This window comes from Mastigoproctus giganteus, chromosome 11, assembly GCF_048544385.1.
Source record: "Mastigoproctus giganteus isolate SK-2022 chromosome 11, ASM4854438v1, whole genome shotgun sequence".
In the NCBI taxonomy this organism is placed as follows: domain Eukaryota; kingdom Metazoa; phylum Arthropoda; class Arachnida; order Uropygi; family Thelyphonidae; genus Mastigoproctus; species Mastigoproctus giganteus.
The window spans coordinates 125,687,930-125,707,455 of record NC_143585.1 but is presented as its reverse complement, the minus strand read 5'-3'; the positions used below and the strand labels follow the sequence as shown (position 1 = coordinate 125,707,455).

General features: G+C 39.8%; 1 protein-coding gene across 1 annotated transcript in view; it reads left to right on the top strand.

Moving 5' to 3' along the window:
• Positions 1-19,526, top strand: part of LOC150078417 (coiled-coil domain-containing protein 125-like) — a 253,546-nt gene continuing 234,020 nt past the window's right edge. The window contains exons 1-2 of the mRNA XM_090385396.1: positions 1-666; positions 7,529-7,599. Of these exons, the coding sequence (XP_090241522.1) occupies positions 90-666; positions 7,529-7,599 (648 nt within the window). The 5' untranslated portion in view covers positions 1-89. The remainder of the gene's footprint in view (positions 667-7,528; positions 7,600-19,526) is intronic.

Below are 19,526 nucleotides of genomic sequence, written 5' to 3'. Positions count from 1 at the left end.
TTTTTTAATTTTTATTTTTAAAATACCATAATAAAGGATAATACAGTTAGATATGTAAACAACCAACACTAACCAGATGTTATAAAACAATGGAAAGTAAAAGTCAAATTGAACGGCCGAAATGTTATGAAAGAACTTCTTTTTCTACTAAAAACTCTGATATCGGCAATATTGTTGAGTGCACTGTTGAAGGTGACTTAGGCCTTGGTTTGGGTTTGAAACCAGGTGGAATTCCGAATTTTTGCCAAGTGTGCACTTTTGAAGAGGCTGAAACTAAAGCTGTTGATGTAAATTATGGAAAGAGTTTTCCACACTTTGCTTATAAGTGTAAGTTGAATGATTTGCAATTTGTTTCAGCAAGCTGTAACACGGAAGACCAGACTATTTTGGATTTGAAAAAAGTTTTACATCGTGGTAGAACACAATCCGTTAAAGAAAGCTCTAAAAAAACGTGTAGACCTATTACCAAAAGACATTCACTTGTGGAATCAAGGCATGTTGATACAGAACTTGCAGAAAAAGACAGAGATATAAATATTGGAATATTAAGTCATGGAATTTGGATCGGTAGGTCAATTAGGCAACAGAGAGAAATATTTCATTCGGAACTGAAGAAAATTTTCGAAAAAAAAAGTGCCTTATATTCAGAAAATAATACTATTAAAGGTATGTGTGTACCGGTTACTAAATTTCAGCCGAAATATGTTGTAAAAAATACTTAACCCCAGGGGCTCACATCTGGTGAGTATGGGCTTGGCACACCCAGGGTCCTGAGCTGAATATCATCATTTTTCTCTTGTTAATTCCCTTCTGCTTCTGACTCTTTCTCTCTTTCTCAGGGTAACTCGGAAATTTTTTTTTTTTAGCTGGTGCAGCATAAGCCTCAGGCTTCATTGCACCATGTGGCTAGTAATAATAAAAATAAATAAATAAATAATGTACGAATTAGAAAACGCCATTGAGTGACTTAAAATTACTAGCTTCACTAAGGCGGTATTTATATATTGTATTTCAGAAGAAACAAATTATATCGAGGCAGTGTTAGGTGGGTCGGAAAACTGCTAGATTGGGGAGGATACAAGGACTAATAGATTAACAGTAGCCACTGGCAGAGGAGAAAGTGATTCTTGCACTGCTTCTATTGGAATGAGCAGCAGCCTGGAAAATAAGATGCAGGATATTTGAGAGACTGCTGGGAATCATGGGGGTACAAGTAAACGCATGGGTTGTGTTAGGGTGGCTAAGAGGAAGAGCAGGTGCATGTATACTTGCGTGTACACCAATGCTAGGAGTTTAGTAAATAAATTTGATGAATTTGAGGTATTGCTCAAAACATCAAAGGCAGATATTGTTGGGATTTCAGAGACGTGGTGTCACACAGATATAAGGAATGCAGAACTGGAATTTGGGGAGTACAATGTCTACAGAAAGGATAGACAGGATAGGAAGGGAGGAGGGGTTATACTATTAGTTAAGAAACATAAAATCCAAGGAAGTGAAGCCAGTCGACATCGCTGGACAGTGCAGTGTAGAGTCAGTTTGGTGTGACATAAGCATTGGGAGATCAAAATTGAGAGTAGGAGTGTGCTATAGGCCTAATGACTCCGATGAGTATAATAAGAAACTGTACAGAGAAATAGAGTGGGCCAGTAAATCAGAGTCTTATAATGGGGGATTTCAATTTCCCAGATATTGACTGGAATTTGGGGGCTGGTCACTCACACACTAGCAATGCTTTTGTGGATTTATTGGATGATTGTTTTCTACATCAGCATGTTCGGGAGGCAACTAGAGGGAGTAATACTCTTGATTTGATTATCAGTAGTGATTCTTCGTGCATTAAGAATCTGCAGATAAATGAACCACTAGGTGGCAGTGATCACAGTGTTCTGAAGTGGGATTTACTCAAAGAGGTATCTACCATTAGGGGTAAAGGGAAGGGGTATTGCTTTCGTAAAGGCGACTACGATGGACTGAGACAGTATTTAAATTCTATACAGTGGGATCAACTGATGATGTTACCAACAGCAAATTCAAAATGGGAAGCATTCAAAGAACTTATCTTGGAAGCTACTAGGCTTTACATACCAACTAAGAAATATTGTTCAAGGTTCAGGCCTAAATGGATGTCAGATGAACTAATGAGGCATATGGCAGAGAAGAAAAATGCATGGGATACATACAAATTAACACATGACACAGAAGCCTATGATAGATACAAGTTGATCTGTAACCAAGTTACAAAGGAGGTTAGGCAGGCAAAGGCAGATTACGAGAAATCCTTGGCAAGGGATGCGAAGAAAAACAGCAAAGAGTTCTTTACTTATGTAAACTCTAGAAGGAAGGGGATGAATCAGATTGGTCCACTTGATATCGATGGGTCAACTGTTGATGATCCTGCTCAGGTAGCTAACAAACTAAATGAATATTTTGCATCAACATTCACACATGAGGAGTTATTCAGCGAGGGGAATGCCAGAGGTGTATTCAACTCTCTGGCAGTAAGCTAGAGAATCTTGTAATAACTGAGTAAAGTGGAGGAGAAATTGTTGAAGATAAACACAAGAAAGGCACCTGGGGTGGATGGGATCTATCCAGTTATATTAAAGGAGGCAGCAAAGGAAGTAAGCAAACCCTTAGCCATAATTATGAGAGCTTCCTTGGACTCAGGGGAGGTACCCATGGACTGGAGATGTGCAAATGTGACTCCAATTCACAAAGGAGGATCAAAGGCTGACACAAGTAATTATAGACCTGTGAGTTTAACTTCTGTTCCAGGAAAATTAATGGAGGCACTGGTTAAAGAAGCACTGCAGGATCATCTGGATAAGACTTCAGTTATAGCTCGGACACAGCATGGTTTTGTTAAGGGGAAGTCTTGCCTGACCAATTTGATTGGATACTATGATGCAGTCACAAAAGAACTGGATGCAGGGAATAACTTTGATATTATATACTTGGATCTTAGAAAGGCTTTTGATACTGTTGCACATGGAAGACTGCTGCACAAATTGGAGCAGTGTGGCATTGGAGGCAAATTGCTGCTATGGATAAAGGGGTGGTTGAGGGGGAGAAGACAGAGAGTGGTAATCAATGGACACTGCTCATCGTGGACTAATGTTATAACATTATTAGTAGTAATGTTATAACATTATATCAAGCTTAATGTCCAAGTTTGCAGACGATACAAAAGTTGGCATGTTTGTCAAGGACACTACTGACACTATGCTGCTGCAACAGGATCTGGAAAGGTTGAGCAGATGGGCTGAGAGGTGGCAAATGAAGTTTAACATTGACAAATGTAAAGTACTACATATGGGAAACAGCAACCCCAGAGCAACGTATCAACTCTGTGGTACTACACTGACAGTGGTAGAGAATGAAAGGGACCTGGGGGTGGTTATGCAGGCAGATATGAAGTTCTCTGAGCAGTGCAGACGGGCTGCAAGAGTAGCTCATGGTGTATTGTCAATGATATATAGGAATTTTTCTAGCAGGGATAAGGAGGTGATTATTCCCTTGTATAAGGCAATGGTCAGGCCACACCTAGAGTACTGTATACAGGCCTGGAGGCCTCATTTCAAGAAGGATGTAGAGCTGCTGGAACGAGTACAGAGAAGGGCAACAAGATTAGTGAATGGAACAAAGGGGTGCTCTTACGAAGAAAGGCTTAAGTTTTGCGAATTACAGTGTCTGGAGACTAGGCACCAGCGAAGTGATCTGATAGAGGTGTACAAAGCCTTGAATGGTTTGAGCATGCTCAATGCTGATGGGATTCTTCCTCTTGCTCAGAATAATCACTTGAGAGGGCATAAATTCAAATTGAGGAAAGACAGATGTAGGATAGATGTGCGGAAATTTGCCTTTAGCCAGCAGGTGGTTGGTAGGTGGAACAGACTTCCATCCCTTGTCGTGGAAGTTGATAGCCTAAATATGTTTAAGGCTCGGCTGGACAGGTATTTCGAACGAACAGAGGGGTGAAGTGGAAGTGGTTATTTTCTATTTATTTATTTTACTTTATTTTTTTTTTGGCTGATGCTGCATAAGCTTGCTTTCTTGCATCAAATGCCTCTACTAATGCTAAAGCGAATATTTTAAATATTGATAATAGACATTTTCAAAAATGCTGCAGTTTACAGTTCTGTAATGGCAGTGATGCAGGGACAGAAAGACAAGCCACTTCATTTCCCCATTTTCCATCCAATAATTTTTCCACACCTTTAAATTTTCTTGAATCACCCAGCATTTTCACCTAGCATTTTCAAACTGCTAGGTGAAAGTTTATCCTTGTAATTGATTACTCTTTGGCCGAATTCAAATTTCTGCACATCTACAGCCATCCTTTTTCAAGTAAAATTTATTCCCATTTTGTGTGTCATCCAAGGACTAAAGATGCCATCAGCCTTTAGTTTATTTTACTTAAGTCATTTACACTTCATTTACTTTTTATACACTTCATACTCAACTTCCGTACACTACATCATACACTTCAATTGTACTGCCTTCTGAAAGATTATTTGTACCATTGACAGGTGGTTGTGAGAACTCCTATATATTGATGATTAGGTCTTTAGAGCATTGCTGCTCTCTGTGGTCAATTGATTCAGGAACTCATAGAGTTCCTGAATCAACATGTTGAAGGTACTGATATTGTGGCTTATGCAGATGAGCAGATGATTTAGTGTTCCTTGTGGGGGGGGTAACTCCTGCAGGGAGCTTGAGGCACAGGTGACAAGCTGCCTTTTCCACTTACTATCGTGGGCTGACCTGCATAGGCTGCAAGTTTTTGCAGATAAGTCCTAAGGTGTGCAGCTGAGGGGGGGGGGGGCGCCCCAGCTGAGTGTGGCACCTGTTTGTAGGTCTGGGGACTTCTTGCTTTGGGTGGTCAAGAGGACTATGTACCTTGTTGTTTGTCTGGAGGACCAGTTGAGTTTGTTGGTGCATGCCATATATTTGAGGGATAAAGTAAAGTGGAAATATGCCAAGCTCCAGCATGTCACTCACGTGGATTGGGGCATAAAGGGGAGGCAGCCGTCCACCTCCTTTATGACAGTGTGTCCCAATCTTGATATATGCAGCTGGGACTTATTATTATTATTAGCCATATGGTACAAGGAAGCCTGAAGCTTATGGTGCACCAGCCATAAAAAAAAAAATTCCCTAGTTACCCCCCTGTGTGAGAGAGAGAGAAGTAGAAAGGCATCACCAAGAAAGAGAAGAATGATGATATCCAGCTCAGGACCCTGGGTTTGCTAAGCCCATACTCACCAGATGTGAGCCCCCGGGGTTAAACTTGGGGAGGGCATGTTGAACATTTTCATGTATGTAGCGCTCTTCTCTCTGCTGAACATTTTGCTCTTCTAGCCATCACCAGGGCTTGTAAAACCATAGCTAATGAGGCTTTAAGTGTCCTTGCAGGCAAGTGGATTTTCTGTCTTCTTTGCAATATGCCCTGAGGAAAGGAGTTCCACAACAGATTTTTGGTGTGGGGCTGCGGCTTGTGTCCCCAATTTTCCATTTGAGTGGAGGAAAATCGATGATGAGCTGGATAACATATGCCAGATGCAATGGATCAACTCTGAGAAAGGTAGGCATCTGTACTTCTTCATAACCTCTGTTCATACTGTCGGCTGATGGTGAAGGCAATGTGGGTTGGCGTCTGTGGCCATCCTGACTGGACATGACCAGAGATCAAGGCTGTTTCAACTGGGGTTTGTGCTCTGTGGGGAGCCAGAAACTGGCCTTCACATCATCTTACATGTCCTTGTCATGAGGATTTGAGAGCAAGGTTGGAGTGAGGGACACTTGCTCTCGATGAATCCACATTGGTGAAATTATTGACAACTAGGAACATGTTCAGCAGATTTGCTGAATATGTCCATTGGATTTTTGATGGATGAGCTCTTCTTGCTAGGCAGTAGTGACCTACCTCCTTGCAATGGGGATGGTAACTTGTGGTGGGGGTGTGATGGCCTGTCCTCATTGCAAGGCTAAATGGTTGTACGAGCCCTTTAATCATTATGTTATTTGAATTGACCATTGGGGACTCTGTGTTATTTGATTATTATAACCATTTGAATAATTTGATTGAAAGGCCTTGTGACACAGATGAGTAGTTCTCATCTGTGTTCCCATATGCTACTAGTTGTAGCATATCGGCAAAGGCTCAGGTGGCGACTAGGATGGTTGCTTATTTAAATGGCAAATGCACTTAAAATGTGTTTTCTTTGAAGGGAAATAAGGTGTTGCATTGCTTTTCTACTCTGTATAGATATTTTAATTACTAGAGATCAACTCAATACAAATGTATATTGTTTCATATTTATGGAAAATTAGAACCGGTATATACAAAAAAGTTGGGAAAAACAAAAGGAAACAGCTAATATAAAATTATTTCCTTATAAATTAATTTTATCTTCTGTTCTGGTTTAAAAAAATGCAGAATTAATTTAAATAATTAATAAATTCCTCTAGTAGGTAAAAGTATATACAGTGCTGCGCATATAAGTCATGCAGTTCGTGAATTAAAGACATTACTTTTGTAATGTCTTTAATTTCTTTTGTTAGTGATTTTATATATGTATTATATAGGCCCTCCGTAGCCGAGTGGTCAGGAGCGGGAGTGCAGTAGCACACGCTCTTTGAGTAGACCGGGGTTCAAGCCCCTGACTGCTGAATACAGTCGATCTGCCAATCCGCACTGAACCAGCGTGGCAGATTATGGTCCATTTCCCTCAGCATGAATTGTTGAGGTGGCTTCCATCCTGCAGTGGGTTGATAATGGCTGCACTTTACCTTTTTTTATTATATAGGCCTAATTCCAATTACTGCTAAATTCAAATAGCTTTGCTGATACTACCACGTGCTTACGTATATTTCATGTCAGAAACGGTACTATTTCTTGCTGTCTTTCCTGTGATTTTGATGGTTGACCCTTGACGTAGATGTTGAAATCATAAGTTTTTCAGCATTAAGTACTTTCATTTTTCCTGTATCTTTCTATGTTTTCTGTAGCTCCAATTTCCGTTTGGTAGCCCATTTCCTATTCTAGACCTCTCAATCAACTAACTTATGTATATATTATTTATATACAGTAAAATATAGTATACCTGTAGTATATAAATTGTATTTTCCTCTATTCCTTAAATAAATTATATTTTTTTGATTAATTGTGAGCTCACTCCCTATAGTTAGCATGAATAATCAAGGTTCTGATGTGTGTGTATTTATTTATATTCATTTGTATTTTTTGTGCTGTATACATTAATGTTGAATAGCTGTTTATATTGTAAAATTTACCTAAAGCAATCCAGCAGAAAAATGCCATAGTGAGTTTAACTTCTCTTTAAGTGGCAAGTCAGGCACAACTCCTTAATTAATAAAGTACTGAGAAATACCTGGCCTGACTACACTTCTGATGACAGATGCGTGTGTGTCTAATTCTTGAGGACTAATAATTAAATTTAAAAAAAAATACTGTTAGAAATTGCTTACGGCTAACAACAGATTTTTTTTTTAATCACTGCAGGACTACTAAAAGCCAAAAAAGAAGAAAGTGACATAGTTATTCTTCAAGGACAATTGAAAGAGGCCAGAGAGGTAAGCAGTTTGGTTTTGATATTAATTTAAATGTGAGATAAAAATTAAATAAAACCTAATTAAAAACAAAACAAAAAAAACCCCTCTTATGGAATAATATTTTTCTATTTTCTGTATATTAATTGGCATGGTTACAGTTTCAGCAAAATATTTTTAACCACTCAGAGGCAGTGGTTAAAGGTTAAAAGGTTAAATTTTAAGGAACATTTTTGCCACTTTTAAATTTAGCTTGGGGGAGATGTTGATGCGGAATGTAATGATTTGTCTGTGAGTTAGTTTTTGGGTGCATTCACGCATATATGCATAACTGCTTATTGTCTTCACCATATCCGTCTGTCAATATCAACTACCAGTGGATGGATTTACATGAAATTTTTCTTTTGGACCTCTAAAAAATTTTTGTCGAGTCATTACAAATTTCATTAAAATCTGGAAATTATTGCTTCTTTTTTCCATACAATTTTTGTGTAAAAAATACATTCATAGATTAAATGTAGTTTTAATGCAGTATTGTTTGCTTCAGCCAGTCCATGCGCCCTTCGCTTATATTGTTATGTAAGATTTGTGAATATGGTGTCACTTGTGAAGAGGGTACACATATATATAAAGAAAAGATGCCTTGCTGCATTTAGTTTGACTTAAATATATGCAGTACTCAAGGTGCAGCCTGACCATTGCCTTATACAAAGGGATAATCACCTCCTTATCCCTACTAGCAAAATTCCTGTATATCATTGATGAGATCCCATGACCTGCTCTGGCAGCTTGTCTGCATTGCTCAGAAAACTTCATATCTGACTGCACAATTTCATTTTATACCACCCTAAGTGTAGTACCACACAGTTGGTATGTTTCTCTGGGGGTTACTTCCACCCATATGCAGTACTTTGCATTTTTCAATGTTAAACTTCAGTTGCAACTTCTCAGCCCATCTGCCCAACTTTTCTAGATCCTATTGCAGTAGCACTTTGCCATTACTGTCATTAACAACCCTGCCAACCTCTGTATCATCAGCATACTTGGATATTAAGCTTGATATACCTTCATTAATATCATTCATAAATATACAAAACAACAGTTGGCCAAACACCGAATCTGGGGGGACTCCACTAATAACATTAGTTCACAAAGAGCAGCATCCATTGATTACCACTCTCTGTCGTCTTCCACTCAACCACCCTTTTATCCATTGTAGCAACTTCCCTTAATAGCATACTGCTTCAATTTGTACAGTAATCGTCTATGCGCAACAGCGTCAAAAGCTTTCCTGAAATCCAAATATATGATATCAAAATTATTTTTTGCATCTAGTTCCTTTGTAACCACATCATAGTATCCAATCAAATTTGTCAGACAAGTATTTCTCATAACAAACCCATGCTGTCTGAATTAGCATTAACAAAGGCACATGATGCAAGAAAGCAAGCTTAAATAGCATCAGCCAAAAAAAAAAAAAAAAAAACCTTCTAATTTCACCCCTCCACTCGCTGCAAATGTTTGTCTAGTTCTGCTTTGAATCTATTTAAGCTATCAACTTCTACTAACGACAGATGGAAGTTTGTTCCAGCAATCAACCACATGCTGGCTAAAGGCAAACTTCCACATATCTATACTACAACTGTCTTTTCTCAATTTCAATTTATGTCCTCTCAGGTGATTATTCTGAGCAAGAGGAAGAATCCCATCAGCATTGAGCATGCTCAAACCAATCAAGGCTTTATTAACCTCATTCAGATCACCTCGCGGGTGCCTAGTCTCCAGACACTGTAATTTGCAAAACTTAAGCCTTTCTTCGTAAGAGCAACCCTTTGTTCCATTCACTAATCTTGTTGTCCCTCTCTGTACTCGTTCCAACAGCTCTACATTCTTCTTAAAATGAGGCCTCCAGACCTGTATACAGTACTCAAGGTGTGGCCCGACAATTGCCTTATACAAGAGGATAATCACCTCCTTAATACTGCTAGAAAAATTCCTGTATATCATTGACAAGACACAATGAGCTACTCTTGCAGACCGTCTGCACTGCTCAGAAAACTTCATATCTGCCTGCACAATTACCCCCCCCACCCCAGGTCATTTTCACTGTCTACCACTATCAGTGTAGTACCACACAGTTCATAAGTTACTCTGGGGTTACTGCTTCCCATATGCAGTATTTTACATTTGTCAATGTTAGACTTCAGTTGCCACCTCTCAGCCCATCTGCTCAACTTTTCTAGATCCTGTTGCAGCAGTGTACTGTCATTAGTGTCATTAACAACCCTGCTGACCTTCGTATTATTTGCAAACTTGGACATTAAGCCTGATATACCATCATCAATATCATTAATGAATACAGAAAACAACAATGTACCCAACACTGAACCCTGAGGGACTCCACTAATAACATTAGTCCACGGAGAGCAGTGTCCATTGATTACCACTCTGTCTTCTCCCACTCAACCATCCCTTTATCCATAGCAGCAATTTGCCTCCAATGCCACACTGCTCCAATTTGTGCAGCAGTCTTCCATGTGCAACAGTATCAAAAGCCTTTCTAAGATCCAAATATTTGATATCAAAATTATTCTTTGCATCCAGTTCTTTTGTGACTACATCATGGTATCCAATCAAATTGGTCAGACAAGACTTCCCCTTAACAAAACCATGCTGTGTCTGAGCTATAACTGAAGTCTGGTCTAGATGATCCTGCTATGGTTCTTTAACCAGTGCCTGGAATAGAAGTTAAACTAGCAGGTCTATAATTACTTGTCTCCCTTTGATCTTCCGTTGTGGATTGGAGTCACATTTGCACATCTCCAGTCCATGACTACCTCCCCTGAGTCAAAGGAAGCTCTCATAATTATGGCTAAGGGTTTGCTTACTTCCTTTGTTGCCTGCTTTAATATAACTGGAGAGATTCCATCCACCCCCAGGTGCCTTTCTTATGTTTATCTTCAAGAATTTCTCCTCCACTTTACTCTCAGTTATTACTGCAGTCTTATTGCTGCAATCTTGACTAGATGATTGTGCAATACATCTTTAACCAGTGACTCCATTATTTTACCTTGAACAGAAGTTAAACTAACTTCTTTTTTTTTTTTTTTTTATGTATACCCCAAAGACGAGAGGTATTAGAACCTATAGTACTTAGTACTGTGCTTGGGTTGGAGGTTGAGAAGACGAAAGAAGATATTTGTTGACATTGGACTTGAACTTCTGTAGATTGTAATTTTCAGGAAATACGTATGAAGGAAGGTTGTTCCAGAAAACGGTAGTTGAATGAATAAATGAGGAAGATGAAAAGTTGGTTCTGTGGGTTTGAAGTTGGACAGTAAATGGATGTTGGCTGGTGGCGGCACGTGTTCGGACTGTTTTGAAAGAGCGAGTGGGAATTATAGAAGCCAATTCAGAACAGTGCCCATGGAAATATCTGTAGAAGAGGCATGCAGCAGAAACAGTACGTCTATGAGAAAGCGAGGGGAGAGACTCTGTTAGAGATGAATCATTAATTAACCTAACTGCCCTCTTCTGAATGGAATCAAGAAGCCTGAGAGAGGTTTTGGGGGCCCCACCCCAGATGTGGGAACAATATTCCATGGCAGGGTGGATTTGCGATTTATACAGAGTGAGCAGCTGTTTGGAAGAAAAGTAACGCCGAGAGCGAAAGAGAAAACCAAGTTTTTTAGATGCAGAGGAAGCATTATTTGTAATGTGCTTGTGCCAAGGGAGATTAGAAGTCAGGGTAATCCCCAAAAGAGATATATCATTTTGCCTAGAAATTGGAGTGTAACTAAAGATAAGAATAGGAGCAGAAGAATCCTTTTTGCGAGATATAAGACAAGACTGAGTTTTAGAAGGGTTGAAATCAACTAAGTTGACTTTGCCCCACTGGAGCATTACCTGAAGATCGGCATTTAAGGAATTGGTAGCAGATTTTCGAGCAGTTGAAGCTGATTGAGCAGGACAAGGTTTCTCAAAATGGAAAGTGGAATGCAATGTGCTATCATCGGCAAAACTATGGATAGGATTTCCAGTCAATGGAAGAAGGTCATTAATATACAAGAGGAAAAGAGTGGGGGAAAGAATGAACCTTGGGGGGACACTGGCATTAGTGGAGAAGTTAGAAGACAGAGCCATTTCCCATCGCCCTCAGTGAGTGATCAGAGAGAAAACTGGATAACCAGTTACTAAAAACAGTTGGCAAACCATGAGATGAAAGCTTGTTTAGAAGACCTTTACGCCAAACATGATTGAAAGCCTTTGAGATGTCAAGAGGAACTACTTGTGTTTCACCGAACCTTTCCATTGAATTTTTCCATAAATGGGTAACATAAGCCAGAATATCACCAGTGGATCGACACTGACGGAATCCACACTGGCGATCGTTGATCAGACGGAAGGTTTCTAGGTAGTTTAAGAGTTGGCGGTTAATTGATTTCTCCATTACTTTACAAAGAGTAGAAGTAATTACAATGGGACGATAATTGGATGGGAGGGATTTGTCACCCTTTTTAAGAACTGGCTGGATATGAGCAAATTTCCAAGCAGAAGGAAACGCACCTTTGGAATAAGAAAGTGAAAAAAGGCGGCAAAGAATAGGAGTAAGTTCAGGAGCACAGGTTTTGAGAACAAGTGGAGAAATACCATCAGGACCTGGAGCTTTCTTAGCAACATGATTCCTTTTGACGGAAGACCACAGGAGGCATTGAATGGAGTGTGTTGGGAATGGTGTGAGGTGTTTTACCAAGATCATTAATACATGAGCTGGAAGAAAAATGGGATGCTAACAGGTCAGCTTTATCCTTGGCTGAAGTGACAACAGAACCATCTGGTTTGGACAGAGGTGGGAGCAGAGATGGGCAAAAGTTGCGGCCAATAGCTTTGGCAAGAGACCAGAATGCTCGGCTACCATTAGGGCAAGAAGCAAGTTTTCTACTCTTAGCCTGTTCAAACTCTAGTTTGGACTGGTTAATAACTGCTTTACAATTGTTGCGAGCTTTGTTGTAGGCAGAAAATGAAACTGTAGAATTAGAAACAAGCCAATTACAATATGCAACGTTCTTCTCTTGAACAGCCTTAGCACATTTATTGGAAAACCAAGGTTTAGATAAAGGACAAGATTTTAAAGTGGAGTGTGGGATAAAGGATTCCATTCCTGCAAGAATAATTTCACTGACACGATCTGAGTAAACGTTGACATCAGAATTTTTGAAACTAGTCCGACCAAGGAAAAGAAGAAAAGAAGTCTCGCAGGTCATCCCATTTTGCATTCTTGTAATGCCAAACAACACGAGGTTGGGAATAGCCATGAGATAAAGGTTCCATCGGAGAGAAGAGACAATCACAGAGTTGTGATCTGAAGTGCCTAAAGGACCTCTCACTTCAACTGTGTACTTAGAAGGGTTGTTTGTGAGAAAAAGATCAAGCATACTGGCTGTATGATTAGGATTGTCCGGTATTCTTGTAGGTAAATGAACAATCTGTGCTAGGTCATTGCAAAAGCCCTAGCATGTCGACCTGCTGGGTCAGTGTGACTAGAAAACGGAAGCCAGCTGGAGTTGTGAACATTAAAATCACCAAGGAAAATTACCTCACTGTTAGGAAAGTTGGACTGGAGAAAGTCAAGTTGCAAAGAGAGGAAGTCAAAGAGCTCCAAGTGATTAGTGGAGTTGAGAGAACGGTAGAGACAACAGATGAATTTGACACAATGAGGTAGAGAGATTTTAAGCCAGAGACGATCAAAGAGAGGAGATTCCAAATTGCCAAGTCTCTGACAGAGAATATCAGAATGGACATATGCACAAGTACCACCTTTGAGGCCAAAGAATCATACAGCGAATAATTTGGGCATCTGAGATGAGCAGTAGTTGAATCAACCGATAACTGAGATTCTGTCAGAAAAAGTACATGGGGTTTGGCAGACTGCAAGTGGAAATGGACATCGTTGAGATTAGAATTGAGCCAACGTATATTTGTGAAATGAATTAGGAAATGCTTGTGAGGTTTAGATCTTTTCGCAGATAATATCTAAACCTCCCAAGCAATTCATGGTGTATTCAATAGTGAGAAAAAGTGGGTGGGACATGCTGTATGAAGTAATGAAATTTTTGGATATGGCGTACACATGGTAAGAATGTACCCAGATCCTTGACATATGTGGCCTCGATAATGCTCCCCGCATATATACTACTCGGATTCCCTCCAGTCACTATCTGGCAGAGTAGAGGTAGCAAGATTATACATTAGCTGATCCGGAAGCCTCCTAGAGAGTTAGCAACAGGTTCGGTCCGGTGTACTAACTAGTGGCCGGCCTGCGAACACCGTTTTAGAGCTGTACCCTCGAAATGTAAAGAATATTGGATCTCGCCACGACGTTCATCATAACCTCAAAAGTCATACTGCATGATGGAAGAGTTGGGGAAGGGTTGACCGGAACTTAGCTCTTGAGACTAAACATGGGTTCCACCACTTCAAGCCCTCAATAAGCAAAGTGGTGGTATTTCACCGGTTGATGAGAGTCATCTACCACATAGTACTGCCTGGTAACATAGAGGGGCGGCATTCCTCCATGTGGTATGGGCGCCACACCTCGACCCCTGCTTACGTTGGTTCACACCTGGGTGGTCACCCACCATGTACTTGTGCATGGAGGTTATACCCAGGAGTACTAACAGTCCCACCATCGTGAAGGTGCGAGCAGAGGATTTGGCTGTCCCAGACCGTCCAGACTTCGCCGAAATTGGGTCCACTTGACTTGAGTGTCACTCGAATATCAGTTCCATCAGCGTTTTAGATTCCCAGGTAGCAAGTACAGCTTGTCTGGCATATCTGAGAGAATGTCTGTGACAACCTCAAGGACCAAGAGTTAGTTTAACCTCTACAATTGGAGATACATTTGCACATCTCCAGTCCATGGGGATTTCCCTTGAGACCAAAATTGCTCTCATGATTATGGTTATGGGTTTGCGTAGTTTCTTTGCTGTCTCGTTTAATATAACTGGATAGATCCCATCCACCCCAGGTGCCTTTTTTATGTTTAACTTCAACAATTTATGCTCCACTTTGCTCTCAGTTATTACAAAATCACTAAGCTCACTCCCTGTTAGAGTTTAATAAGCTTCACTTCCTTAAAGAATTCCTCATGTGTGAATGCAGATACAAAATACTCATTCAGTTTGTCAGCAGGATCATCAACAGTCGAACCGTCGATATCAAGTGGACCAATCTGATTCACCTCTTCTTTCTAGAGTTTATATAAGTAAAGAAGTCCTTGCTGTTTTTCTTAGCATCCTTTGCCAAAGATTTCTCCTAATCTGCCTTCGCTTGCCTAATCTCCTTTGTAACTTGATTACAGACTAGCTTATATCTGCCATGGGCTTTGGTGTCACCTGCTAATTTATATGCATCCCATGCTTCTTCTCTGCCATGAGTCCCATTAGTTCATCTGACATCCATTTAGGCCTAAACCTTGAACAGTACTTCTTAATCGGTATGAAAAACCTAGTAGCTCCAAGATTAATTCTTTGAATGCTTCCTATTTAAAATTTGCTGTTGAAAACACCATCAAAGTAAAGCCCACATCAGTACACTGTGATCACTGTCACCTAGTGTTTCCTTTATCTGCAAATTCTTAATGCACGAATAATCATTGCTGATAACCAGATCAAGAGTATTACTCTCTCTGGTTGCTTCTCGAACATGCTGCTGTAGAAAACAATCATCCAGTAAATCCACAAAATCTAGCTAGTGTGCGAGTGACCAATCCACAAGTTCCTGTCAATATTTGGGATGTTAAAATTCCCCATTATAATACAGTCTTATTTACTGGCCCATTCTATTTCTCTGTACAATTGTTTGTCATACTCATTAGAGTTATTATTCCAATAACACACTCCCATTTTAATTTTTGTTTTCCCAGTGCTTATGTCACACCAAACCATCCATCTGTCCATCTATGTCTGGAAATTCAGGATTATCTCGTGTAAAAACCTGTACTAATCAACCTGGATTCATCATAAAGCATTGTGAACTTGACTGAGTAGAATTATCATTATCCATTTTCTTAAGATTAATAAAATAACTTATTTATCAAGAAAACAAGAAATGATAAAATTTATGATTTTCCAAGATCATGGGACTTGACTGTACCAATTTATTATTTGTCAGATATGTCAATAGAATTAAGCAAAATATGCTACAGCTAAGCTTGTGAAAAGATATGACACTATCTAATATAAACTCAAATAATAATTATCAATGTGAGATACTCCATTTAACTTTGCCAAGTAGTAATCAGTGCATGATCATTTAAAAATATATGAAAGAAATTCTTAATAGCCATATAGAAAGTTAAATAAAACTTGTATTTATTTTTTGTATTAAATGAATATCTATAGTGGGGTATTTATTTAAAATGGAAGTTTATCTGAATAAAAAAAAAAAAGGAAAGGTGCATGTCAATCCAGTGAAATTGCAGGGCACACACAAAACAAAAAAGAAAACCATGAGCTATGTACAAGACATATTATTGTATACCACACATTTTTAATGACATTTTCAAGGGTTAGCCACAAAATTGCGAGGAAAAACAGCATTATGTGGGGGTCTCTGTTTCTGTAGCAAGCCATGTGCAAGCAGTACTAAAAAATAATAGAGACTAATATTTTGAATTTTGGTTATTGTGTCAAATACGTATACCATTATTGCAAGCATATAGCTTAGTATTGATCCAACATAGAACTAACACAATTAAACCCTTGGCAATGGCCCTCTTAGTCTATAAAAAAACATTTTGAAGTGAGTATGTCTATCAGAGTGTATCTGGAAGTAAAGTTCCAAAATATGATGGAGGTATATCAAACGAAGGTTGGTAGGGTTGTTAATGACAGTAAGGATGGTATGGTATTGCAACAGGATCTAGAAAAGTTGTGCAGATGGGCTGAGAGGTAGTAACTGAAGTTTAACTTTGACAAATGCAAAGTACTGCATATGGGTAGCAGTAACCCCAGAGTAACATACCAACTGTGCAGTACTACACTCAGGGTAGTGGAGAATGAAAAAGACCTGGGGGTAATTGTGCAGCCACATATGAAGTTTTCTGAGCAATGCAGACAGGCTGCAAGGGTAGCTTATGGGATCTTGTCAATGATATATAGGAATTTTGTTAGCAGAGATAAGGAGGTGATTATCCCCTTGTATAAGGCAATGGTCAGGCCACACCTTGAGTACAGGTCTGGAGGCCTCATTTTATGAAGGATGTAGAGCTGCTGGAATGAATACAGAAAAGGGCAACAAATTGGTGAGCGGAACAAAAGGGTTGCTCTTACCAAAAAAGCTTAAGTTCTGCAAATTGCAGCATCTGGAGACTAGGTACCTACGAGGTGATCTAATCGAGGTGTATATACCAAATGTTCCCGAAATTTGAATGTTGTGCAGGAACTGCGTCTTGTATGGACTTGTGGCACTAGGTAACACTTAATGCATCCTTTGTGAATCAGTGTGCCACATGGCATCTGGCTGGATAGAGTCATTGAATATTTATGCGCAGTTCTTTTGGCGGTGTGTTTTGTGATTGTTGCGATGGCTGATGGGAGAGAGCAACGTGCTTGCATCAAGTTTTGTTTCCTTCTTAATGACACAGCAGCAGCAGAAACCCACAAGAAGTTGAAACAAGCTTTTGGTGACAGTTCTTTAGGCCAGGTGCAGACTTACTACTGGTTTAACAGTTTTAAAAATGGTCAAATGTCGATTGATGACAATGATCACTCTGGGCATCTATCATCAAGCACCAACCCGGAAAATGTCGCAAAAGTTCGGGTGGCGATCCATGAAGACTGCAGGTGGACCATCCATGGCATTTGTATGGCATGTCTCAGTGATTTTGTCAAATGAGTTGAACATGAGAGAGATTGCGGCCAAGTTCGTACCACGGTTACTGAGTGAAGACCAAAAGCAGCATTGCATGGACGTTAGCAGAGATCTTCAAGAACGGGCCAGAAGTGATCAAAACTTTATTTCTACGGTCGTCACTGGTGACGAGAGTTGGGTATATGGGTATGACCCAGAAACCAAGCAACAATCATCCCAGTGGAAGAGCCCATCTTTGCCCTGACCGAAGAAAGCCCGACAAGTGAGGAGCAACGTTGAGGTCCATGCTGATCTGTTTTATGTACATTGACAGGATTATCCATAAGGAATTTGCCCCTCCTGGCCAGACCATCAACTCAAAGTTCTACTGCGACGTCCTAAGACAGTTAAGGGAAGCCATCAGGAAGAAATGTGCAGAGAAGTGGTATAAACCCCCACCCTGCAGCTTCTTCCCAAGAATGAAAATCAAGCTGAAGGGTCGAAGATTTGACAGCGTAAAGGATATCCAAACTGAATCGCAGGTGATGCTGAACACTGATGAAGGACTTTCAGGAAGCATTCAAATCATGGGAGAAGTGCTGGGATCGATGTTTACGCTTTCAAGGAGACTATTTCAAAGGTGACTGTGGCGAATGAGACCCAGGGTGAGTCTAATTTATTTTATAAATACATTTCGGGAACTTTTGGGTAACACCTCGTATAAGGTTTTGAGTAAGCTCAGTGCTGATGGGATTCTTCCTCTTGCCTCAGATTCCACACCTGAGGGGGCATAAACTGAAATTGAGAAAAGGTGGTTGTAGAATAAATGTGCAGATTTTTGCCTTTAGCTAGTGGGTAGTTGATTGCTGGAACAAACTTCTATCTGTCGTGGAAGTTGACAGCTTAAATTTTAACTGTCAATTCAAGGCTGAACTAGACAAACCGTTGGAGTGAATGGATGGGGGAAACGGGAAGAGTTTTTTTTTTTTTTTTGGCTGATACTAAATAAGCTTGCTTTCTTGCATCATTGTGCCTCTGCTAATGCTAAAGGTAGGTTGCATTCAGGCACAGAGTAATATCTTTTACAAATAATAACATCCAATCAAAGTTTTCTTCTGACTACTTTGCATTGAACTTAAGAAAACAACAGATTGGCTTACCTTGCGTGCTTAATCTAGTCGGTTAAAGCGAAATGACTAGATTTGGTGACCTGTGTATTAGTGTTGATATTAGTATTATTAGTAGCAAAATATGTAAGAAAGCAAGCTTATACAGCAACAGTCGAAAAAAAAAAAAAAAAAAAAAACCCAAAAAAAAACCCATACCAATTACACGTTGAAAACCTCTAATAATTCGTTTAGTTCTTCCTTAAATTTATTAAAGCTATTCACTTCCACAATTCCAGATGTGGAAGTGAATAGCTTTAATGAAGAAGTTTGTTCCTACTATTCACTGTTAATAGATTAACAGTAGGCACGAGCAGTGCAAGGATCATTTACACAGAGGTGTAAGTGATCCTTGCATTGCATCTATTGAAACATGTAGCAGCCTGGAAAATGAGGTGTCAGGGATTTCAAGGCCTTGCTGGGGTTCTTCATGGAACAAGCAAATACTAGGAGCATAGTAAATAAATTTAATGAATTTGAAGTGCCAGTGAAGTCATCAAATGTAGACATTGTGTGGATATTGGGGACATGGTGTCACTCAGATATAAGGGATGTGGAATATGACAGAAAGGACATGGTATTGTGAATATTGTCAAGTGGCACTAGGGGTTTCCCCTGCCAATGACATAGTATACATTGTGATGCTACAACTGTATAAATCCCAGAGAAAGTGTGAGTTTTAGTGCTAATTTGCATAGTGTAGTTTTGGCTTATGTTGGTTTGTTCTTTCTGCAGCATTTAGCCGTGGGGGGGGGGTCTCTGATGAATCTCACGTTACTGTCCACTGCCATGAGGAGGCAGCTGGGTGTAGTACTGGGGGGGGGGAGTTCTCTGGGCGGGGCAAGCCCGTGACTGTGTCTGAGCATGCCAGGGAGGATCAAAAAATGGGTTGGAAGGGCGAGATGTGAGAAGGGGGAAGGAACAGATATAGAA